This window comes from Lathamus discolor, chromosome 5, assembly GCF_037157495.1.
Source record: "Lathamus discolor isolate bLatDis1 chromosome 5, bLatDis1.hap1, whole genome shotgun sequence".
Classification (NCBI taxonomy): Eukaryota; Metazoa; Chordata; class Aves; order Psittaciformes; family Psittacidae; genus Lathamus; species Lathamus discolor.
The window spans coordinates 70753411-70779410 of record NC_088888.1 but is presented as its reverse complement, the minus strand read 5'-3'; the positions used below and the strand labels follow the sequence as shown (position 1 = coordinate 70779410).

The window sequence follows — 26000 nt, the reverse complement described above, 5'->3', positions numbered from 1 at the left end:
TGCAAAGTGTAAGGACTTCTGTGTACTCCATGCATGCAGTAAACTGTCTGTGAAAGTCAGCTGGTTCCTGTTCAGTCCAAGCAAAAGTTAAAAGAGATGACTGCAATTCTAAGGCCAGAACTGAAAAACACTGAGAGACAACTCAGAGGAGGCCTGCTGGAAGAGTGGCAAATTCTTACAGCCTGGAAGCTCTTCTAGCAGTGTCAGAGTTCTGCTGGGTTCCCAAAATTGCCTGAAATTTCTCCCTGACACCCATTTCCTGTATATAACAATCGGACTTCGGTAATCATGAGTTTTCTATGTGTTTTCTGATGTAAAATCCTACGTAACGTCTTTTGGATTCATCATGCGTGGACCAAAGGTATCTTGGGATAAATGACAATCCATCTGTTTTTCTCTTTTCTCCATGTACTAAACAGTTTGGGGCTTGGGGGTTTTGAGTCCTTAGGGTGTTTTAACAGAAATGCCTTTTTTCCTTTTGACAACTTTCTGAAATATGTTCCTTTAAGAACCTCCTACTTGGTATTTGCAATTGTAAACACAATATGTCAAAGAATGATTTGATTCAGTGGTGAGGCAGCCAGCTATTTGCATGTCATGAGGTCTAAGGGAAACAAACTGACCCTCAGCCTTCCTCCATCCAGCCAAATTCTGATGGGACCCTCAAATAGCTCTGGCAAACTCTTCTGTTTCTTTTGGACTTGATGAATGCTTGTTTCTGTGAAGACGTGTAATTATTTCTTCCTTTATTTTGCTGCACAAGTTACCAAGAGAAGCAGCTCAAAACCCAGTGTGAGTATTGAGCCTCTTTTTCATTATTCCTTTGTCTGATAATGCTTAAATGTGATAGTATACAAGGTACCTATTTTAACATTTAAGCAAGTAAGCAGGAACATTTTCCTTCACACACAAAACTGCTGATTAAATTAGATTCAGAACTCTACACGTTTTGGGGTGGGTTTTTTTTAATTTTGTGTAACAGAATAGATACCACACTTTTTTTTTTAGATGCAATTGTTTTAATTTTATTACTTGGCTCATTAATTTATAGGAAGATTTTTTGGGGTTTCCTCTGTAATGAGATGAGGATTAATTTTCTTTACTCCAAAGAATAAGCCAACAAAACACATGTATGCTGTTTCCTGTGACATTAGAATCACCATTTTTATCTCTTAGAAAGCTGTCATAGTTATTTGCTGTTGTAGGAAAGCTTTCTATGTAGTATCTTTTCCAATAAGGTAAGTCACTTTTTTCTAGCATAACTAATTTTAATGCCTGAAGTGGATTGTTCTTGCCTTTTTTAAGTAAAACCAATTTTCGATCTGGTGTTTATAGCCATATTTCGACTTGTTATAAAGATCAAGTATCTTCTCCAAATTCTCTTTCCATAAGACACTTGGTTTTATCTTTCAGCTCTCAAATTCTAGGATCACAATTTTGGTTTGAAATTTGAAGGGAAACAGTAGTATTCACAGAATATACCACTGTTTACTGAAATTGTGCTGGAAACGTGTGTCTATATTGCAGACCTGGAAAAGTATGGGTAATGGCCGCAATAGCCCTTAAACTAAAGGCTATGTAATTAATTGTACTGCTACCTGATTTTGTAATGGCAGTCTTTTCGATAATGAGGTTGCAATTAAACTTGGAAAAAGCTCTCAAATGTACTTTTCATTTCAATAATAGAAATGTTAAAAACTATATTTCTTTACGTGCCCTTGTTTTCAAAAGATCTGTTTCTGTATCAATAGCTGGGCACAGAATCTCTTACATTTAGAAGACAAGTTTCAGATGCATTTTTTGTTTGTGGTTAACATTTTTGTCTGTATTTTTCGTCTATGTAATGCATTGACAATTCTGGAGTATTTTAACAGAACAGGCTGTAAAGGATTTAATATATTAACATTGTTACAGATTGCTGGTTGTCTTCCCATGTAATTTTATTGCAGCCTCAGAAAAGTCACTTTGATTCAAAGTTGTGTAATTAGTAGAAGCTTTAGAAGACATACAAACCTTCTTGTAGGGTTAGAGCAAAATGAAATCCAAAGGTGCCTGCAAGAGATTCTGATCAGTAGTGACCTATGGTACCTCTGGGTTATTTGCAGGCAGTCATATTTTATGAAGTGTATTTTTGGTTGACTTGGTAGGACATGCGTTCTGTGGGCTCTATACCAAGAAACCCAGCTTGCTTCATTTTGTTCCGTATCTGAGTTTCATTTAAAAAAGAAAAAGAAAAGAAAAAAAAATACACAAAGAAAGAAAGAAAAGAAGAAGAAAAAAGAAGTTAGAAACTTTTAGTGTTGCCTAACCATGGAGAGACAGAAACAAATGTGAAAATCTGAACAGTGTGATTCCAAATGTTGAGCCCAAATTCAGAGCATGAAACTCTGACCCTGTTCAGATGAACAGCATTTGTGTTGACTGAACAAGTTCTAGATGCTGTTCAGGCTTTTAGATCACCTGGGGGATAAAATTGACCTGAGTTTTCCAGCACACTTCCCTGCTAGTTAAGGGTAAGATGATGTCTTATGTCTAATTCTAGGATGTTCCTAAAATTAATGATTTCCAGTTCAACTGTTCTGTTAAAATCGCTAGAGCCCCAGGTTTGGAAGCTGTCATGATAAAATGCTGCTGATGCTCCACTCGGGCTCCTGGAGTGGAATTCTCTTCCAGGAACAGGGTGCACAGATCTGTTGAGGAAGGAGGCTGTGAACTCCTTGTTTCATACATTTGTATTTTCCTGTAAAATGTAAGAGGGATGAAATAAGGACAGTTTTGTAGAACTATACAAACATTACTCCAGAATCACTGAACTGGTGTGTTAAAAAGAAGTTAATAAAACCCCATGACATAAAATTCTGTGGCAGATATATAGCGAGGGACAAGACTGTTACAAAGGCTAACTAATCTCCCTTGGTTGCCTTTATAATGATGGCTAAATTAAGTTTCTGCTAGAAATCACCCTGGAGAGGAATATATCTCTCTGCTTTAAGTATAAAAAGTGCCATGTTCATTAGCCTCAGTAGACTTAGGTTAGCTTTTGTGAATATCCCTGTTCTTCTCTGATACTGTACAGTATGCATCAGCTATACGTATTCTCATTCGCCTTTCTTAGACTAAGAGTTCTCTTTGATTCTACTTCATTCATGCTAGTATGTACTTTTTTCTTAGCTATTGTTGCCTTTGAATTTGATTTTTTTTAGATCCATACATAAGGACTGGTAAATTCTTTCACACCTCAGTGTATTATGGATAATGGATCTGAGCAGGCTGCCCTAGTTGGCTGCTGGCTTCATATTTAGAGGCTTTATAACTCAGAAAAATATTAATCTTCCTGTAATATGTCTTTGTGCATAGATAGCAGAACTGATAGAAAATGTGACCAAGTGACAGAGTGTGGTGTATTTGTTGACAGAGCACACACACAGGAGACCAGAATTCAGTCCAGAGTGACCTGTTGTTCTGTGCCTCAGTTGCCCATCTTAAAACCGGTTTTGTTACATTGGGGAGAAAAAACCAAAATCAGTTCAAAGCAATATTATCTGAGATTGTCTGGAGACAACTCAAATTCACTGGAAAATCCTTCATAATGAGGAACTCTCAACTCCTGTGGCCCTAAGAGGTTTGCCATCAAACTGGAAAAATTCCACCCAGAACATTTTGCCTATCAGTCCTAACCTCAGCGTTATTAAGGACAATTGTAAAGTTCACAACTGGAACACTTTATTGCTTCAGCTAATTTTGGATGTGTTTTCTACCTCTGGCGCTTCAAGTTGACCACCCAGCACCTTCATACAGTGCTTTTTAACTATCCCGGGCCAGTGCTGGACACAGCCTGAGAAGCAGACTCATCTAATGGCAAAGGTGTAGTGACTGGCTTCTTCCCACTCCTCTGGGTCTGCTCTCTGACCTTGAGTAAGTCAATTACTTTGCTGTGACAAGTAATAACTTTTTATGCAGACAAGTATCTCACAACTGTGTTTTAGGATTATTCTATTATTGCTGTTAGAAAAGCATTCTGAAACCTTTGAAAGGAAAGCTGTAAAATGCTTCAGAGTATTAGGTTATAATTCTATTTATTAAAGTCTCAGAACAGTGTTAGGCTGTAAATCTATTTATCAGGAGCCCAGTTTTCCTCAAGTGAGCTCTTCAAGTTTCAAATCAGCAGCATCATGATTCATTTGTGTATTATAACATGAAAAAATTGTGGCATAATTAGAGTTCTGTTGTGAGTCTGGGATTCTATTTCCATGAAGAAAAAGAAATTGAAAAGATTAGAGGAAAAACTGTTTCATGCTGATCTTCGATTGTCGATCTTTCTTTAGTTTGGTGCTTGAAAACTGAAGAGTGTTGAGAAATATTTCAAATTAAAAGCTCAAAACATTTTGGTTTGGTTTGGTTTTGCTGGGTTTTTTTTTAACGCAGTAGCAGAATTCTTAGTTTGTTTAATCATGTGCTTAGACTTTTAACTGAAAACGTACCAAATTTAACATAAATTAGCAAAAAGGACTTGAATTGTATTTGTTCCTTAATGCAGTTTCTGCTGTTGCTTGCCACTGTCCTCCTCCTCAGATCGACCTCATCCCCTATAGCTGGTCAGAGTTATGGCTTCTGAGCATCATCCCTTACTGGAAATGGTCAATTCCGTTCTAGGTTTGAAAAGATGGTTGCTACATGCCAAGCTTCATGTTGCCCCTTGCATAGACTTTACCAGTTTCAGTGGACTTACCATTCCACGGTATCCTTAGGTTAAACAGCATGTTCATAAATTGTTCCTAAATGTTAGAAAGGAATTTCTTAATCCCCACCAAATTTCTTCCAGAATTCTAGGACTTTACTGATAGTCTTTATTTGCCTGAGTCAAATGTTGGCAGTCTTGGGTGTTCAGATAAACTTTAGCCTTAATCCTCTTTCAATCAGAAAAGGACAATCCTAGATTGAAACCAGGTTTTATATAGCATTTCTTTATAAGCATAGAAAGAAATCTACTCTGAAAGACATGGTGCCAAAAAACAAAAAAAGAGGACCTTTTCACATGCCAGGACATTACAAAAATCCCAACAGGGCAGTAACTGAAGGGTCAGTAACCTCTTATCATAATAAAGAAAGACAGAATACCATAGACTACTCCATGCAGGGTCTAATTTTAAATCACAGCCAGATAGACTATGTTAAAATGGAAAGAAATATGTTTAATGTCTGGAATAGAGATTTTAAGGCTTAAGGGAAATGTAAGGATACCCAGTCACATAATTGTTCAGCAAACCTTATCTCCTAAGCAGGCAGAACAGGTAACCTAAGAAGCACAAAGATTTCAAGTACCTAACAAAGGTCACTGGTAGGACACAAAGAGAACCCAGGGCTGAGTCTCTCTAAGGACTGGTTGATGTTGCTGCTCGCAGGACGTGAGGACTGAAGTTAAAAGCAAGTTGATGCCATGATATACTCTATCTTGTTTGACGGGACATTACCTCATCAACTACTGAAGGCTCAAGAGGTCTTCAATTACCACTTTTTTCCAGTTAATGGTGCAATAAGCAGTCCAGGCCTTGTCTGCAGAACCAAATCATCTCTAGTTTCAGTGAAAAGTTTGGTAAGGTGACAGCTAAGACAAAAATGGCTGTTCATTGGGCCTACAAATCTAAATACCTCAGAATAATGATAATTGAAGTAGGGATCCTTATACCAATACTCCTTACGGTAGCCTTTGCTTTCCTACTCTGCAATGCCACCTAGCTCATGACAATATTTTAACAGGGCTGAGATCAGAAATCTGTAGATTTGGTTCATTTTGATGAGGTGTCATATTTTTATTACTGCAGCTCACGTGGTTTTTTTCTTCAGAAACTAGGTCGGGTTGTCACAGTTCTGTTGGGAGAGAAAAGGAAAAGGCTGTGCCACTGCAGCAGGCGCTTTGTTACCCCTTGGGGGTTTTATGTTTGCTTTTGGGGGAAGGAGGTCTTTTTTTTTTAAGTAGGGTAATGAAAATCCTTTCCAGTTTTAGCTCGCTGCTAACGGTGCTGCTGCTGCTGCTGAGCATCTTTTTCTTACTGCTCATTTAATTTTTTTTGAAGCAGTTCTAAAGTAGGTCACAGGCTTTTAAAGAACGCAGCTAAAAAGTTGTACTGCATAATCAGTTGTAGGGTTTTTTAGAGGATTTTAATTCCTGTGGTGCACCCATTCTCACAAGACACGGTACTCCTCATCCGCCTTTCTGCCCCTGAAATAAAATGTGAGGGCGAAGGAAACCCAGTCTCTGCAGTTGATGCATCTGCAAAGATTAAAAAATTGCCTATTTTTCATTAGGATCTCAAAGATTGCACTTAGCATGAGCGTTGTCTGCTGAAGCTGTTACTTCTTGTTATTGGCAAAGCTGCTTCATTTCACAGTCTGTGATCACTTCACTCTCCACTGTATCACAGGCATCTTTTCTTACTGCTATTGTTTTCTCCAGGAAAGCTTTCAGTCCTAGAGGCAGGCTTGTGTTGTTTTCAGGTAGAAGTGTTCTTGCCTGGTGCTGTTGGTGCTCTGACTGTATTGGTAAGATGCTGCTGTTTCCTTGGTGGACTTCTGCTCAGCTGTGCAGACACTTTGACTTTAGTGCATTGTATTGAGGGGAATTGGGAGACAGATGTTTGATGGGCGGATGCTGTTCAAATGGAGATCACTCAGAAGTGCTGCTCTCATTTGTGTACTGGGAATGAACTCCGAGGTAAAAGTCTCAGATCATGACTTCTGGACACGTCTTCATTTGTAACTTTCATTTTCTTTTTATTTAGGCACTTCTTGAAGTATTTTCTATGATTAGGGGATTGTAGTGGTGGGTGGAGGCAGGAAAGATAGCAAAAAACAGGTAGAAAGGGCAGTGGGGAAAACGCAGTACTCATTGCCAGAGACCAGGTGCGTCCTCAGTGATCAGTTCTCATCTTGACCAGTTCAGCCCCAAATATTTAATGTTTCTTTTTCACTTTGGAGACATTTCGTATTTGCTGGGTCATAGGTTGATAGAAGGAAAATACATTTATATTTCCATGCAAGTACAATCCATTTTAACTGAAGAAACTGTAACCCAGTGTAAATATCCTTTTGCTACCAAATTTCTCCTGTCAAAATGAGGTCTTTCCAATTCAGATTCACATCTTTTCTCCTACAGTATAACACAGTGACTATATAATTGCTTCTTTGGCAGGAATTTTTAACTTGATATCAAAAATTAAATTTAAGGTTTTACTAGAAATTTTTCTGTTGAGAATTCAAGATCCATTTTTAGACCAGTATTTCCCCATCAAATGTCACCTTTTTGAATGCTACATTTCTAAAATGGACATGATCCATTAAATATTTTTTATTTATTAATATTTTCTATTAAAATAGATTACAATTTTAAAAAGAAAAATGTGAGAGAATTTTGATCAAGCTTAGTGCAAAACTCCTTTTTCCCCAGAAATACCCTGATGCAATAACTTTTAATTTATATTAGTTTTGGAAGCTTACAAATGCTCCAGTTTCAGAGCATGAATTTAATCCTCTAAAAGGGATTGGGAAACTTTCCCTGTGAGTTTTTTCTTAGCCATCTTTTGTGGGTTTCTTGTGTCTTCCTTAGGATGGTTTTGCCTGCTGAACTGACAGAAAAAGATATGTACAGTTATAGGTCTTTCCCTTTGCAGAGTCTTTAAGTCATTGCGAAATAAGTTTTAGATCTGCTTTCCCTGCTGAGTAAGGAGTATATTTAGTGTACATGTCAGTGAGCCAGACTCTCCTTTATTCCTCATTGTTCTGTACAGGACAGTGGCTACATTTCTTTCTGAACCAAGTCATCAAAATAGCGAGATTAATGAAGGCATCCAGATCTTTACATCTCTTCTGTAGTCTCATCTGTAACAATTAACACCACATTAATTTTCAAATGATCAGTGAGGAGGAGGTGTTTTGACTTGCATGAGACTGCAGCACCAAAAACAGCAAGATCTTACTGCGGCTGACCAGATAGCACAGCCAGGCCTTTCCAAAACCAAAAAGGGCCCAGCTTTTGGGCAGTACTCATACCTAAGTGTCAGACTGGTTGACTAAGGAGACACTGATCATGTTTTACACTCAGTGACAATACAGGAAATAATAGTGTCTCAATTTCGCACATGGCTGGGACTTGAGAATGTTGGAAGCGATTTCTACCTGTGGAAATGGTGAATATACTGGAACAGTTTTCTTCTTTGACAGAAATCATCTAGAATCACTGGTTTCCTTTGCTCTTTCCTCTGTAACCAAATTCATGCAAATCCACTGAATGTATTTCAGTTGAGAAAGATTTAGAGACAATGTTTACTAGATTTGAAATCTCAGAAAACATTGAAATCAATTGTAATGAAGAAGGTAATTGCTTATATACTTTTTTAAATCCCAGTTTTTATTATCTTTGAAAATATCTTTCAAAATATGTGTTCCAAAGACATAGGCAGCAAAGCTCTAAAACATACATTCAGCACGTATTCAGGTCCTTCGCTGCAAGATAGGCTGAGAGAGTTGGGGTTGTTCAGCATGGAGAAGAGAAGGCTCTGGGGAGACCTTTCTGTGGCCTTTTAGTACTTAAAGGGGGCTCATGAGAGACTGGAATGGACTTTTTATTAACACCTGTACCAATAGGATAAGAAGTAACAGTTTTAAACTAAAAGAGGGTAGATTCAGACTAGATATAAGGACTAAATCTTTATTACGAGGATGGTGAAACACTGGCAAAGGCTGCTCAGAGAGGTGGGAGATGCCCCGTCCCTGGAAGCGTTCGAGGCCAGTTTGAATATGGCTCTGAGGAACCTGGTCCAGTTGAAGATGTCCCTGCTCATTGCATAGGGGTTGGAACCAGATGACCTTTAAAGGTCCCTTCCATCCTAAACTATTCCATGACTCTATGAGGTAAAGCAAATACCTATCTTGCCATAGAGGCAAAGGGGCTAGGCTATCCCAGCCTACTCTGTAGCTAGTAAAGAGTTTGAGGGGTATAGGCTAATCAAGTTTTTTCCTGCACAAGCATTTCTGTATGTCTGCACCATTTCAAATGCTTAGTTGAGGTACTCTTTCTCTGCTCTCTCTGCTCTAATGTGTTCTAGCTTGAAGTTTAGGTAAGTAGTAAATTATGCTGTACTGGACTAAAGGAAGAATTTAGATGACTACACCATCATTTGAGTTTGCATGGTGTAGACAAAGCAGACAGCAATACCAATTAAGGACAAAATGACAGAATTCCTGAGATGCTTGAGCCGCTAGTCAGGCCAGAGCTCTTATCTTTTTCATTTGTGTTCATGGCGTGTGTGAACACAGTACAACGCAGTACAGTGTGGTTACCAGATCAACCTCTAAATGAGCTGCTTTGATTAGATGGCCCACAAAACCCATGTCACTTGTGGACCTCGAGGAGGTATAGTCAGATTGTGACAGCATCATCCTGGTTGGCATCCATCCTGGCTGCTTAGAGTAGAACTTCACCAGTGAGAGCTCTACACTCACTCAGATGTGTCCAGGACCTGACTTTGTATTCCTGTGCTGTGCTACAGAGATGAAACAGCTCATCTGAAGATAACACCTGTGTCTCTGCTTTCCTGTAGGTATTTGTTTTGACTTGATCTGTAATAGATGCCCCTGGTTCCTTTTGCTTCTTTGGCCATTTTTAGAAAATTTCTAGTATCCTTAAACACTCAAGTATAACTTAGAGGTATCACTGAGAAACTTGCAGTTACTCTAAGAGATAGAAAACACAAAGCAAGGAGATTGACAGCGTTCTGAAATACATCATACCTTTAACATGTGGGTTGTTTTGGATTTGGTTTTGGGGGTGGGGGTTTTGAGGATTCTGGATTTTGATTAGCTCTAGTTACAATAAAATAATGTATTTCTGGTGGTTAGCAGTCACCCAGAGAAATCAAGAAACTGTGATTTCTGAAATGAGGAAAGATTTCTTTGCAGAACACTTAGAAACTTTAACTTACAGAATTATGATACTGTTAGAAACTTATCCTTACAATGGTGGTGTCAGCTTTATGATGCAGTTGTAACCTGAAGTCACTGGTGTATTTTGCAAATGTGATGGATTCTTCAGCAGCAACCACACCAAAAAAAAAAGGGGGGGGAGGGTGGGGGGAGAAATTAAGGCAGCAAATTCCTGCAAGTAAGCAAAAAACATGCTCCAAGACAGGAAAAATATGGACATGCTGGAAAATAAACAAATGGGACAGCCTGCGACAGCTTGCAGGGGTGTCCTCTCAGGTCAATTTGTTTTACTTATCCTTCAGTGTTATTGCAATGATTTATTTTGCCATCATTTTTCTTTCTTCATGCCTCTCTAATAGAGAGCCTTATTCCAATCATTGTATGCTTTTAAAGATAGAGATGATGCAGATCAATGGCAGACTTATTTAGATTGGGAAATAGTCTATTAGAATTGCCATAAAGTAAAAGATACAGTATTTCTGTGTGTATGTAAACAAGCATTATTCTCCTAGTCTTTTTCTACTTGTATAACATAGAGAGACTAACATACAGTTATAGAAAATATTAAGATACATTATTAAGAGATATATTAACATTGTGGCTGTGCTTTTTAGCTCCAGTGAGGAAACAAACATCCTTTTCCAAATGGTTCCACATTTATCAGGTTTCACAACTTCACAACCATTTTCTTATGGCTTTCTTCACTGGAAGTCTTCTTGTGCTCTGCATTTTATAGTAAAAAAAAAACATTTGACTCTACAGAAAGTCCTTCTCTTAATTTGTTGTAGCTAAATGCTATCTTAATCTGCTGGAACAGCAGGCAGACTAGCCAGCTCTGTTGTTTTGCTTTCATCTGCTTTATAATTCCTACCATGAGACTGCGTATTCTCAAATCTGACCCCGGGGACTCCAATTGCAATATCCTCACATCCTCAGCAATATCTCTCTGTGGCCCCTTGGACTATTCTAACGCTACAAATGATACCACATATACATGCCTGCTAAATGCATTAAAATCAACAGTATTTAGCTTTGCTCCAGTTTAAATAGCAAAATCCTCTTTTCCCAAAGAATGAAGACATCACAGCCTTTCCCTGTGCCTAGGACACAAATTAGCAGCTGGAATGCTGGAGTCAGCGTTTCATTCCATGAGAATGAATAGCATCAGACCTCCAGAGATTTCTTTACTGACCTTCAAAACACGAAGTCTAACTTCCAGCAAACTTAACCTAAACATATTTCTCTTGAGATTAGGATCAAAGCACCAGCAAAACATTCTACTTAACTGCGTGGTGCTCGAATCATTACTTGTTTATTGGAGCAAGGGTAAGTGGTGCTAGGGGAGATGAGATACACTTTTCTTGTTGCGTTGTCTAATGCTTAAAGTAGCTCACAAAGGTTACCAAGACCCTTGCCAAGAGATTTGCAAAAATTATCATTCTTTTTCATACCATTGCTGCTTCATTCCCAAATATGGTCTTATATCATCATGGTCAATCCCTGAAGACTTTCTCTGAAGAAAAGTTTTGGGCAACTTCAGCATTTTAATAGGGGACAACCCCAGGCTTTGACTCTGGCCTTGGGGGTGCTCTTTTAATGTTCTCAAGCAACCACTGTCATCTGTAAAAGAGGAGTAATAGCACTTTGCTCCCATACCCACATAGGTTTTTAGGAGAATAATTACATTACAATTTCTGAAGTTCTGAGGTATTGCAGTAATGGGTCTTATTAGACTATCAGAACATCATAGAATGGTTTGGGTTGGAAGGGACCTTGTATATCATCTGCTTCCAAACCCCCTGCTATGGTCTCACTAGACCTTCCTAGAATTGGCTTCTTGGGGAAATATTAATATAATAATAGAGAACCACCTTTTAAAGAAAATTATTGGGCATGCACAGTTTTTGCTAACTTAAAAACCTATTGCCATTCATTAGAATGAAAAAGCAGAGATGTATCTGCAGATATCTGAAGCTATTTGTTGGTGAGCTTTGTGCAACAAAACCCACTATAAGTAACACAAGTTCTTCGTGAGTGTCCTGTTAGGATTTTGCTATTGCCACTTTTAGGCTGAGATGAAAATATGCTAGGAAGCTAGGGTACTGATTCAGCAGGGTGGAGATCAGAAAGGTGGATCGCTCAGGGTTATCCTTACAGGCAGTGCATAACTCTAATTCCCACAAAAGAGGAATGAAAATTCCTCTGAAACCCAGCTTCAAGTCCTATGACCTTGAATATGGAGCCCAGTTAACCACAAACATTCTTTGATTGTCTCCCTAGTCACCAGCTTGTACTGATTCCCTAATACAGACAAAAATGAGCAAAACTGAACCTTTATTTTGGTGATGACTGCGTAGTGATTGTGTGCTAAGTGCACTGCTCTCTGTCTGGTTTCTATGTTGTGTGGTGTAAATGATTAAGATGATGGATGTCATTTTCTCATATACATTGATTCGTTCATTTCACATTCAAATCTCTGATCTTAAGGAAATGGAAGCATGGATTCAAGCCCTGTTATACTGTTATTCCAAGAGTATCACAGAAAATACATCTGTAATATCTTAAAGCGAGTGTGTTTCCCACTGATCTGAATTACAGATTATTTGATTTCCTTGCTAACCCCTGTCTTGCCTAGCACAAGGATTTAGGGCAGTCAGAAATGCAGTAAAGCAACTCACAAAATTTTCAATTTACATGAACAAGTTTTCCATAGCTTGTGACAAAGGATCAAGTCATTACTTCGGAAATAAGCATTATAAGCTCTCTCCCTGCCCCTTTTCCACTGTTTTACTACTGTCCCTCCAGGAACAGATTAATAAACACCTGACTTTATGCATTGGTGCCAGCAGAGACCTGCAGTAATTGTTCTTTCTCACAGTTCAAACTATCGTTTTGGATTACACCTCACAAAGCAGAAACCCACAAAAAGACAAAGTGCCTTTTTGAAACCGAACCATGGGTATAAGACAGACAGTGAGCATATAAAAACAAGTATGAAGGAGTAACCCTCAGTGGACTAGATGTAAGCTCTGTGATAGTTAAGCAGTCACTCGAATCTTGTTCTTCCTCCTTTTCCTTACTCTCAGGCTTTGCATCTATTTAGGGTAAACTAATTTGCACTGTTGTTCAAAGTGCAAAGATTTTCAGCTGCCCAGCATCACTGATATGTAAATATTTGAGGAGATCTTCCCTGGTTGCTCTCAAGTCCTCTAAAATTTATGATTGCTGGCACTGGATGCAACTATACTCAACGAGTATAATGAAGAGTGCAAACCAATGAGTCCAACAGATGTTTCTGGGTTTGCTTCACTGGGAGCTTTCTGGATTCTTCTTCCTTCATTCCCAGGAACTAAAACCCAATTTTAGCAATGCTAAAATGATGATCCAACCAGCAACAAGAAGACTGAAATAAGTCTTTATGTCCACAATCCTTAAAACATTCAGCATTACAGATCTATAAGCAGCTGAGGTTTGAATGCTTATACAAGCCTCTTTAGCCTGAAAAACTGAAGGATGGGAAACTTGTACAATTAGCTCTCAATAGATTTGTGGTATTTCCTGCACTTGTCTGGCACAGAAATATAATCTATCTATCTCACAGTATTTTGGTACTGCCAACATGGAACCTAATAATAAAGAAATATATAAGAAAAGGCAATCTTTTCCAGTAACAACAAGGGAAACTTTCTTTGAGTTATGATTTAGTTTATTTCTTTTTGTATTTTGCTCTTTTGCTATCCAGGGGTATTTGTGTCACCTTATAATGCCACCAAATCTTAGCAGCACAGCTGGGATTGTGCAAAAAGTAGACATATAGCTTGGAGTGCATTGACTTCCTTCTTCTCAGTCAGGTAGAGGTGGGGATACTTTGAAAAGGAAGCAACAAGTGGAAAGACACGAACGGCAAGAGAAAGCCATTCCTGTGCTTGCCATTTCTCTTTGGCCTTTTAACTCTGCAGCTGGTTTAATTTCTGAACTATTGTTTCAATCATCTCCATTCCCTGATTTCTGGATAAACCATGCCTCACAATCCAGTACATAATGTTCATAATGCCAGTAGTTGTATGTAGAGAATGTGAAGACCTACCAATCATCAGTTATCTGACCTATCAGTGTGAATAAGCTGAAGGATTAAGCTGAAGCAACTTGCGTGCTCCCCATTATGTAGATAACACATGGTACATGCTGTTAAAAATTACCATTTTATTATGGAACTGCCCAGCGTTAGAAACCCACAGCACTGCAAATGACTAAGAAAAGTCTGTCCTAATTTTCACAGGTAAAACAGCATTACATTTCATTTGAGCAAGCAAACAGTCATCCACTGAATTACATGATTTTTCCACCTTTGCAGATCCTGTGGAGAACCCTGCCAGAATGACCAGCAATCACACAGACTGTCATTACTGCCTGCAGTCTCTTCGTGGAAGGAAGTATGCATTAAGAGAAGAAAACGCTTATTGTGTTTCATGTTATGACAGTCTGTTTGCCAGCCCCTGTGAAGAGTGCAAGCAACCTATTGAGTGTGATTCTAAGGTAAAGATTCAGCTTTCACTTCTTGTTCTTTACTAAAATATGCACAAATTGCTAAATTATACACAAATTCTTTAATGGCACGTTCCATACCCAACCCTCTGTGTGACCCTCTACTGGGGAAGAGACCTAAGCGTAACAGTTGTACATCCACACACGGCAGGGAAACACAGTGCTGTTTTGCCAGAATATGAAAGCTCTGGCACCAAAGATTAGGAAATCTGTGCATATGTATACCTCAAACACACGGCAAGGCTGTGGTGTACGTATGGACCACAACTAGACTCCATCCTTCACCTCCAGTGACTCCTTGGCTGCAAAGACTGCATGGTACTTGAGGGATGGTAGGGTGCTGGTGTAATTCAGGTTGAATGAAACTTTGGGATTTCTGAGAGAAGGTCCAATGACAAAAAATGTTTTGAGTATTTCGATAAATTACTTTCATCCTAGTTGTTGACATGAAGAATGCCAAGCTGAAGAGAAACATGTTTATAATTTGCATATTATTCCCCCTGCCTTTTGGAAATGAAGTATATTTTTATTTTAACAATTCCATGCTTACCTTGCTCATCTCACAGATAGCATGTTAGTGGCAGTGTTTCTGAGCTTGTCTTTCCTTTCACCTCTCCCCTCTTTTAGAATACTAATTCCTAATGTGGGTTCCTCTAGGGTCTTTGACAGGGTTTCCAGTAGCCCATAATTCAATTTAAAGTCTGTACACTCGACTTTGAATTTTAAGTCCAGATGAAACCTATCAAAATGCCTTTGTTTTGCCAAGTTCAGTGTGTAGGGTTCACCTTCTCCCCTTTCTCCTTTTGAAATAAAAGGTCAGAAAGTTATTAAAATAAGCCTCTCGGGAGGCCTCCACGGCCAAACTACTTCATGGTTTTCAAAGCACATGGAGTACAGCTCAGTACTGTAAAAGAATCATCCAAGGAAAATTCTGATTTGGAAGAAGACACTTCTCAAACTCTCACGCGCATTTTTCAAAAGCAAACTTGTGCACATGGGACCAGTCTGTGTCACCTGGAGAACACGTGCTCTGGGTTCACTAATTTCAATTAATTAAGTGGCAGATGTCAAAGATTGTTAACAAAAGGTCACATCTTCCGACTGAATGGAACGAAAAACTGGGAGGAAAAAAGCAGGAGTAACAAGAAAAGAGTACAACAGTCCAGAGTCAGATAGAAAAGTGGCCCACAGGGATCTACAGCTGGTTGTTCCATCTCTGCCAAGGTGCTAAAGCTTGGCTCTCTTCCTTTCCTTCTTACCCAGTCTTTGTCTCAGGCTGCTCTGGGCCGATAACATACTTTCTACAAGGTTCAAAGTACTAACTAAAGCAAATGAAAGTGATAAGCATTCAGCACCTTCTGAAATAGAAAATGTTATTTATTTCATTTTTTAGCACTTTAGAGGGTGGGGATCTGACAAAACAGAAAAATGAGATTGGGTCTGTGCCCTTTTGTGCTTCCTATAGAGGATACTTGGAAGTGTCTAGTTTATTTTTTAAGGTGGGTGGTTTTATTTACAGGTACACTTTTTCCTGATTTTTTTACCTTGGAAAACTAAAATCTGCTGCTTGCTCTTCCTTTGAATTCTTAGCAGAGGTCTCATACATACACTGCCAGCTTTTTCATCCCCTAAGCCTGATGAGTCTTAAATAAACATTATTTTTCGGCCAAGTTTTTAGGAGGAGTTATGTTAGGTGTAAACAAAAGCAATAATTTTTTAATAATCTTCCTAAGAATCATTATGTTCTCAATGGGATTTTAATTGCTTGTCTTCTGCAATAATATGATCTTTCTGCAGTAATATCCACTGTCAGCTGGAAGAAAAAGTAGTAATGATAAAAAATACATAAAGTTTATTTCAAAGTCTACAGAGAATGCACTTCTTGTCAGGTGCCCTGCGCATGTTAAAAGTGTTCATCACTTGCTTTCTCTTAAGACCAACTGTAAAATACAAAACTATTCTTCCAATAAAAACATACCTCTCATGTTACATGAGGAAGGACAATTGCCTGTGCCAAAGAAGCTCCTAATGGCCTCTGCAAGAGATCTACAAAATATACGGACGCAGTGATGCTGAGTGCTTACATCAGTTCTGAGCACACCTCCCACCTGATGCATGCGTCACCTTTTCAAGCCGTCATTGCAATGTTCGCCCTTTTCATTTTATTTCTGGGAGGAGCTGAGGGATAAAAACACTGTAAAGAAATGTCTTTATTAACATGGGCTTATTTTCTCCAAGGATCTGGCCTACAAAGGCCGCCACTGGCACGAGCGGTGCTTCAAGTGTGCCAAATGCAGTCGTTCGCTGGTGGAGAAACCATTTGCTGCCAAAGACGAGGTCTTGCTGTGTACTGAATGCTACTCCGATGAGTATTCATCTAAGTGTTTCCACTGCCAGAAGACCATCATGCCTGGTAAGACAACAGGGACCCTTCAGTGAAAAATGGAACTGCATTTTTAATTATAACCACAGCTTTGAGAATAGCTAAGCTACAAGGTCCTTGACTTTCAGAACAGCTTTCATGTCATTGCTTCTTTGTATGTAGTATCCTCCTCGCAGTGAAGTGAGTGCAGGCAGATACCTCTGGTTTAGTATTGACAGCGTTTATGGATCCTTATAAAGAATATTAGAGTTCAAGACAGACTAAAATGTGTTCATGTTGAGTCCTTGATTCTGCTGCAGATCTTAGGAAGCATATCCTGCTGCAGGTAGACAGAGCTACCGTTAGCAGGAGTGCCAGATTAGACATCTGCATTATTGTCTGTCACGTTGACCAAAGCTTGAGCTCACATTCTTTATGCAGTTTCTTTCATTCAGAAATATTTTTTGTTTAAATTGTCAAAACATGACATTCTGTGTTCAAATCATTATTAGCATTTTTACTAAAAAGAATACATTTGCATTTACAATCAGTTTACTTCCTGCCATTAGCAACCTTGAAAATTCTGCACTTTCCATTAAACTGCTTCTTAGCTTTTGACTGTGTCTGTTCAGGATATTCTCTAGGTCTTTCATTGCTACCACAACATTTAACCTCATATAGCAGAGACACTGCCTGAAAGTATCCTCTTCAGAGGCATATAAGAAAAGCCACAGCACTGTATGTGGCAAAACGAAAACAGCTGCTTAGGAAAGTGAGTCCTTAACTTTTGAAAGAGTGAACTACCCTGGTTGCTTGAACCTTTTTACAGATCATGTGTATAACTCCAAATGACAGCTGACTACTAGTTTGGGAAAGGCCAAGGACATTAGTAAATTTGGCAGTGACATAGGAACTTTACTTTTCAGTAGATCTTAATGCAAACAGTATTGTCTGGGCTGTGCAGAATTATTGTCTTAGTATAAATACTACGTTTCTGATGTTATGGTTCACACTGTAAGATTGATTTGTATTTTTATGGTTTATTTCCTTTCCATTACAGGTAAAAGCTGTACTAGTGGACATAAATGTTGTAGCAATATAGTTGAGTCTAATTTAAGAAGCAAATACTGCTTACATTTGATATAGTCTAAAAAAAAATGTTGCCTAATATGCACACCTCCCTAGATGTGATGAAAATAGTACCAGAATATGCTCAGGTCTGCATTATTACCCTCTGGTGTATATTCAACTTGCAGATTTTGCTCCAGAGTTTAGGAGACTAAATCCTTGCAGCAAGTGCTGATGGCAGGAGTAATAGTGCAGAGAGAACTGAAGTGACATGGGAATGCCAACCAGTTTCTAAATCATTACGTTCTTTGCCATCAGCTTGCTACCTCTGTATTGAAGACCCAGTAGGCAAAGACAATGAGGTCAGCCTTCTGATCACTGGGAGGAAGCTGCAAACCTTTCATGTTTAAATGCAACCAGTAATTTCTCTCTCTGCTAGCCCCACAGTCCAGGAAACAGGTATTAAGGGATTAATGGGTTATATCAGCAATACTTTTCTTCATGTGGAAAGGATGGTAAAGCCCCTGGCACCTCTCTTTACAGTCTGATGCAACCAGCAGGGGAGGAATATATGGTGGAGAGTCACTGGAAAAATCTTTCTGAGGTGTATGTGTCTGTCTTAAATTTACACACCTACAGAGCACCTGTACACAGAGCTAAGAGCGCTGTCTCTGTCAGGCATTTAACTGAGAAACTTTCTGTCCTTGTACTGTATCAAAAGCATCTAGTTAAACATGCTAAAAGAAACTGTTGATCTGGGACAAAAATGATGAGCTCCAAATGTAGTGAACTCTGTCAGAGAAAGCATATTTACTTTTAAAAATTTACAAGCTTAAGCTTAAGCTGAATGAGATAAATAATTCATTTATAAGTGAAGGAGCCTTAGTTTAAAGAAGACAAAAGACTTTAAACATCACTAAGAGATGTACTGAACATCCAACAAATTAATCTTTCTGAGAGTGCTGTGAGTATTATTTCTGAGTTGGCTGTCCTGAAAGAAACTGAGCAACTGAAGCATGCCACAGAGAAGTAGCCTTAAAAGATTCATATAAGGACAGACTCTAAAAATCACAGCTTAGGCAATTTAGCGCATCTTTTGCAGGTGATCATACGGCATTGGAAGTGTTCTTGAAATTTCAAGTACATATTCAGAAATGCTAGTAAATTGAAGATAAGTGCTCTCTCGGGTAATCCAGTACTGAGATAGAAGATTAAACCCAAGAGTATTCCATCATTTAAAACTTATGTTACAAGGCTATATCTGGGGAGATTGTTCACTTTGGGTTTTTACAGGTTCCCGTAAAATGGAATTTAAGGGAAGTTCCTGGCATGAATCCTGTTTTGTTTGCCAGTATTGCCGGCAACCATTGGGAACAAAACCATTGATCACCAAAGACAATGAGAACTACTGTGTGCCCTGTTTTGAGAAGCAATTTGCTCACCACTGCTACTCTTGCAAAAAGGTAATTAAACACATAATAGAAAAATTGTCCTAACGAGGCAGTATTGCTCATGGGGGAGGGGGCTGGATCATGTAAAATGCCTGGTGTACTAAGAGCAAGAGCAGAGTCTTCATTTTTGCATGGGACACTGAAACCCAACTGTATCAGTGCCTGCTGCTAGCAGTATCTTATCAAGTTAATAGAAACTTCAGCTTCATTATATTTGAAATGAACTTTTTGACCAGAACAAATATTTTGGGGTTCTTTTATTATTGATTATGATTTTTAAGAAAGGTTGAAAATTTCACTGAAAGTAATGTAAAAGCCTTCTTTCCTGCTATTCTCTGATTTCTCTTCCTTTTCCAACTTTTTTCATACCTATTCATATGCCTAATTAACCATATAAACTGAGTAAAACAGTCTTGCCCGCTTTTTAATTGAAATCTATCAGATAAAATAATATTCAGTTATGAAAATACTGGCTAAGAGTACCACTGCTCAATACATAATGCTTCCCCTGTAGGTGCCAGAAAGCTTGATTTCTAATGAGGATATTTTTCTTCCCCAAATACAAATAAATCAATTCATTCTTCTCTAAATTTCTAATGTTTTAAAATTGCCTCTGGTTGATGAAGACACTCAAAGTATCACACTATCTTAGTGAGATACTATTCTCCGGGGACAGAGCTTAAGCTACTTTACATGGCAGAATTTAACTTGTTCTTATTATCTGTATCATTCCGGAAGCAAAAGTTCTTTTTCTTTTTCATTTCATCAAATAACTTAAAATTTCTGTAGTTATTTAACATCTATCTGTAAACCTCTACCTCTAACAAAAGCTTTTAAGAAAATATTACGGCCTGTTCATTTCTTCAGTAGTTAAACTTTAGAAAGTACTTTTATATATTGCGATATCACTACATCAAGCCTTCAATTTGCACTAAATGATCACATGGAATATGCAGTATTTCTGCTCTGTGTTTGTTAGGGGCATTGAGGTTAGCAGCACTTATGTGAAATAATTAGCATTTTCCTCTTAATATTTCTAGGAATTCAGAGTCACTCAAAACATATTTTACTACTTAAATGTGCATCAATTCTGATAAATAAGAATTGAGCCTGAAGAGATTACATTCCCAAACTGTAATCTTGAATTTAGTGTCAGGGATTTTGAGATTTTAGTGGAAAAGCAAATGACAGTTAGAAGTAGCCCAATACTGGAATGCTAAGGGAATTGGGAACAATTTAATTTTTTTCTTTTTTTATTGCCCGACATCACCCAGTATTATTCTTTATTTCCCTGAAATTGTGTTCTCCAGGGAAATTTGACTGTGCCACTATTTTTACTTAAGTTTCTCCAGCTTTTCTCTTCTTGTTCCAACTGTATTAATTCATTCATTTTCATTTATTTATTCATTCATTCATTCATTCATTTATCCATTCATTCATTGCTATGCATGTTACTTGACAGTAGAAACACTCTTACAGCTCATCTTTATCTCTACATAAATTTCTCTACACAGTCTCCCACAGCTTATGTGAAAGTAGCATTTTATCACACATATGGAAGCCATAGAGCGGTGGAAATTTCCCTCTTCAGAAATAACCAGTGGAGAGCTGTGAGTGAGTTGCAGAGAATGAGAAGTTTGGTGACACGGATAAACACCTTTTTTTTTTTCCTTCTGACAGTGTAGATCTCCTTTCTGTCTCACTTCTGCTTCTTTCCTTTTTTTCTTCCTACTTAAAATACTGTATCTGTTGTGAGACAGCAAATGCCAGTTGCAGTTAGAGATCAGCCATAATCTCATCACTGATTCTCTCACCCACTGTCCATCACCAAGAACTGCCTACTTCTGCGAGCATGCCTGATGTTATGCCTTTATCCACATGCATCACAGAAAATTTCCATAAGAAGATAGCCTCTTTATTACAAACCATGAGGTTATCCTCATGTTATAGAAATAGAGAATGTCATGTTCATATCAACTGCAGTTAGCCAAATTGATATTCCAAATGAAAGGCAGTTGATGTGCATTTCCCTCTTATCTTGTGCATGTGAGAAGAGGGAAAACAGTGGAAGGATTTAAGAAAGACTGGATAATCCTTCACAATTAACACCTTTGTTTCATTGTTCTGTCCTTATTTGTCAACACATTAGGTAATAACCTCTGGGGGAGTGACCTACCATGACCAGCCTTGGCATAAAGAATGCTTTGTATGTGCTGGGTGTAAAACACAACTGTCTGGACAAAGGTTTATTTCCAAAGATGAGTATCCATACTGCGTAGACTGTTTCAGCAAACTGTATGCTAAGAAGTGTGCTGCTTGCAAGAAACCTATTACAGGTGAGTCTCATTTTTTAGAAGGAACTAGACACTAACAAATCATTAGCCTCCTCTCAAAGTAGACTTTTGCTTTAGAAAACAGCATTAAAAATAGTTCCATCATAAGGGAGGACTGAAGAAGTTAACTACTAGAGAAATTCACTCTCCATCACATATACTGCATTTTGCTGGGACATAGAATCACAGAATCCCAAGGGTTGGAAGGGACCTAAAAAGATCATCTAGTCCAACCCCCCTGCAAGAGCAGGGTAACCTACAGTACATCACACAGGAACTTGTCCAGGCGGGCCTTGAATATCTCCAGTGTAGGAGATTCCACAACCCCCCTGGGCAACCTGTTCCAGTGCTCTGTCACTCTTACAGTAAAGAAGTTCTTCCTGATGTTCCTATGCTCTAGTTTACACCCATTGCCCCTTGTCCTATCACTGGATATCACTGAAAAAAGCCTAGCTCCATCATCCTGACACCTACCCTTTACATATTTGTAAACATTGATGAGGTCACCCCTCAGTCTCCTCTTCTCCAAGCTAAAGAGACCCAGCTCCCTCAGCCTCTCCTCATAAGGGAGATGTTCCACTCCCTTAATCATCTTTGTGGCTCTGCGCTGGACTCCTTCAAGCAATTCCCTGTCCTTCTTGAACAGAGGGGCCCAGAACTGGACGCAATATTCCAGATGCGGCCTCACCAAGGCTGAGTAGAGGGGGAGGAGAACCTCTCTTGACCTACTAACCACTCCCTTTCTAATGCACCCTAAGATGCCATTTGCCTTCTTGGACATGGATCACATGTGTTCCCTAATGCTCGGCAGTTCTTTTATGAGCCAAAAGAAGTTCCTCCATTGTTCGATTTAGTCCTTTTGCACTAAAATTCATCCTTAAGAATACAAGAAAAAGCATTTTTTGGCTCTTCCCAGGGCAGTACACACAAGTCCCTCATGTCTGTAATTTCTTCAGCTTTGTTTTTAAATGCAAATGTGATGAAACTGGACAGAAATTAACTGCTTGCTGGTAAGACTCACCTGTCAAATTAGAAAGCTAGCCAAAGGCAACAAAGCTCTATTGCATGCCTGCTTGTGTACTTAGATGATTTATAATTAGACATATATATCATTAGTCTATGACAGCAGTTTTCTGAGAGCATTTGCTGGTGTTCTGCATTGTAATTTTATTATGTGTGGCCTCAACTGTTGAAGGGTACGGCCCGACTACAGGTGCATGCTGAGTATGTAAGTGGGCAAAGAAAATGGTAAATACCCAATCAGATGGACATGATTTTACAAAAACACCCAAACCAAACCAAATCAAAACAAACAACAGAACAAAAAAACCTCCAACACCCCCCTATTATTTTATTTCAGATACTCATGCTGGGAACTCTATGATCTGTAATTTCTGACAGACTCTATCTGTCATTTAGAAATTTAGGTAGAAACAATTAAATTTCACTCAGTGTTGCATAGAAACTACATATATAACACACTGCAGATAATTTTAATGAGAATTTGTTGGGAAGATCAGCAAACCTGGATGGACGTACTGATAAACCTATTCTGTTCAGAGTTCATAATGGGATATGAAAACAAGCAAGTAACTTGTGGCTTTGCTTAAAATGTTCTCACTGTATTTAATTTTAGATTTTCTTTTTTAAATTCAGGCAACAAAAGATACTTCAGACTATTGATTTTTGTTCACTTTTCTGCTTGCTATGTGAACGACAACCTGATCACACAACAGAAATCACTCTGCTGCATTTCTGAACCATGGCCAGAAGATTCACATCTTCTCTCTCATAATCTCTTTCAGCTCCTGGAAGTGCCAAATTTATCTCATTTGAAGAGCGCCAGTGGCATGGGGAATGTTTTAACTGTGCGAAATGCTCTGTCTCACTGGTGGGCCAGGGATTCCTCACTCGGCAGGATGATGTCCTTTGCCATGAATGTGGCTCTGCTTCATAGTTCTGTGGAGAGCTGTACAGCTGCATTATTCCCACTTTGTAACAATGTAGTTCATTACCCTGCAGTAAGAAAACCATATAAGAGGTATAACAGTTATTTAGTCATAGAATCATAGAATAGTTAGGGTTGGAAAGGACCTTAGGATCATCCAGTTCCAACCCCTCTGCCATGGGCAGGGACACCTCACACTAAACCATCCCACCCAAGGCTCTGTCCAACCTGGCCTTGAACACTGCCAGGGATGAAGCACTCACAACTTCCCTGGGCAACATATTCCAGTGCCTCACCACCCTAACAGGAAAGAATTTCCTCCTTATATCCAATCTAAACTTCCCCTGTTTAAGTTTTAACCCATTAACCTTGTCCTGTCACTACAGTCCCTAATGAAGAGTCCCTCCCCAGCATCCCTATAGGCCCCCTTCAGATACTGGAAGGCTGCTATGGGGTCTCCACGCAGCCTTCTCTTCTCCAGGCTGAACAGCCCCAACTTCCTCAGCCTGTCTTCTTACGGGAGGTGCTCCAGTCCCCTGATCATCCTCATGACCCTCCTCTGGACTTGTTCCAACAGTTCCATGTCCTTTTTATGTTGAGGACACCAGAACTGCACACAATACTCCAGGTGAGGTCTCACGAGAGCAGAGTAGAGGGGCAGGATCACCTCCTTCGACCTGCTGGTCATGCTCCTTTTGATGCAGCCCAGGATACGGTTGGCTTTCTGGGCTGTGAAAGTAGTCATTCAAGTAGCTTTCCAACAGCAGTATAATTCTATCACAGTTCTCAACTGCTTATAAAAAAAAAATTAAGCAGCCCCAATACTGGTTAAAAAAAAATAACACAGAAAAGATTTGTGTGCATTTAAAATCTAACTTCAGTATGTTTTACAGTATGTTTCTCCTTGTAACACACTGCACTCTGCTGTTAGAAGCTCAAAAAATTACATTTCATCTCCCATAAACCAAGGAGGATTTTGAAGTTTATATGGTATATGACTGAGGCATTAGCATTGCTTCACAGGTGCAGACCTTGGTGTAGAAAGCTGGGCATGTACATTTTCCTTTGGATCATCACACCGATGAGAAAAACTTGTAAATATCAACTTCCTGCATACTTTAGGAAAAAAAGCTGCCAACAAAGCAGGCAGAAACTGGGAGGAAGGGGTACTTTTACAAAGAAGGCTTCCAAGAACCAGGGCCAGATAAAGACAAAAAAAGGCTATTTTCCTCTGCTTACTGAGATTACTCCTCAGAAACATTGTCCTTAGTCATCCTAAGGACTTGACTGACAGGTCTTTTCCCAAAACTGGCTGACTGTACTTAATTTTTCAGGCATAACTGCTTTAGAACCTAAAGAAACCTATACTTTGAGCTACTGCAAGAGATGAAGGTTGTCTGAGATTGGCTAGTGCTGATGTACACTTTCCCATAGTTAATATGCCTTAAGACTGTGCTTCCATTGTTTTCACTAGACCTTCAAATACACACACACAAAATACATATTTTTATTAGTAGACACAAGAGACAATCCATACTTTTCCCTTCAACCGTGTACTTCTCCACTCAAAACCCATTTGCCAGCAATCAAATTACAGTTAACGGCCTTACCATTCCCACACTGTGAGGTCTTTGAAGCAGAGTCTACCCCTTTTCTTTTAAATATGTGCTTGTCTATGGCAGACTATAATCTCTTCAAAATGGATACCGACTCATTTTGCCATGTGCCACATCCATTTTCTAATATTATGTCAAGAACTGGTAATGTTGTCATTGAAAGCTAAGCAGTCCTTGCTTGTAGTACAAGGTATTAGTTTCTAGGTAGCTGGCTTTGAGAAGGTTATACATGTTTGCTGAACTTCAGCACTCAGTTGTCTATTATGAAAGGTCATGTAGAGCTGAGTTACAAGCATTTTTCTTCTTCCTTCATCAATGCTGTGTATTACAGTGTCTTGATTCATGTTACAGTGTCTGTACCAGGCTGATGTGAACTGTGCAGTGATATTAAGAATGGCAGATTTTGCACCGCTCAGCACTTGTTTAGTCCTCATCTCGCACATCTCTAAGGCATACATTCTCCTTTAGACTCTGACCTGAAGTACCTAGAGTTATTTGGCTGACTTGATTGTGCTTTATTCATACTGAAGACAGCCACTGTTTTAGGTAGAAATGTAAAAAAAATAAAAAATAAAAAAAAATAGTGTGTGTGCATAGCTAAGCCCGAGCTGAGCGGCAGTGGCATAAAGTCAATGTGGGTAATGACTGACCAACAAGTACATAGTGGTCTGGTTTCCAGTCAATAAAATATTGATCTTC

The 26000-nt window shown here is 38.9% G+C and overlaps 1 protein-coding gene across 4 annotated transcripts; it reads left to right on the top strand.

Annotated features, from left to right (window-relative positions):
- Window positions 1-26000, top strand: FHL5 (four and a half LIM domains 5). Of its 4 annotated transcripts, none has more exons than XM_065681204.1 (6): window positions 1-361; window positions 14333-14514; window positions 16762-16936; window positions 19247-19416; window positions 21554-21740; window positions 23543-26000. In XM_065681204.1, the coding sequence occupies exons 2-6, from the start codon at window positions 14356-14358 to the stop codon at window positions 23692-23694; spliced, it is 843 nt and encodes a 280-aa protein (XP_065537276.1). In that variant the 5' UTR covers window positions 1-361; window positions 14333-14355; the 3' UTR covers window positions 23695-26000. The 4 variants fall into 4 exon arrangements, with proteins under 4 accessions (XP_065537276.1, XP_065537274.1, XP_065537277.1 ...); XM_065681202.1 differs by lacking the exon at window positions 1-361 and adding an exon at window positions 703-792; XM_065681205.1 differs by lacking the exon at window positions 1-361 and adding an exon at window positions 1174-1238.

What these genes read in the sequence shown, in the direction of transcription:
- FHL5 (XM_065681204.1), top strand. Translation starts at nt 14,356, where the DNA reads ATGACCAGCAATCACACAGACTGTCATTACTGCCTGCAGTCTCTTCGT. An exon ending in CTATTGAGTGTGATTCTAAG is followed by an intron (nt 14,515 to 16,761) that starts GTAAAGATTCAG and finishes ATTTTCTCCAAG; the next exon opens with GATCTGGCCTACAAAGGCCG. An exon ending in TTGCAAGAAACCTATTACAG is followed by an intron (nt 21,741 to 23,542) that starts GTGAGTCTCATT and finishes AATCTCTTTCAG; the next exon opens with CTCCTGGAAGTGCCAAATTT.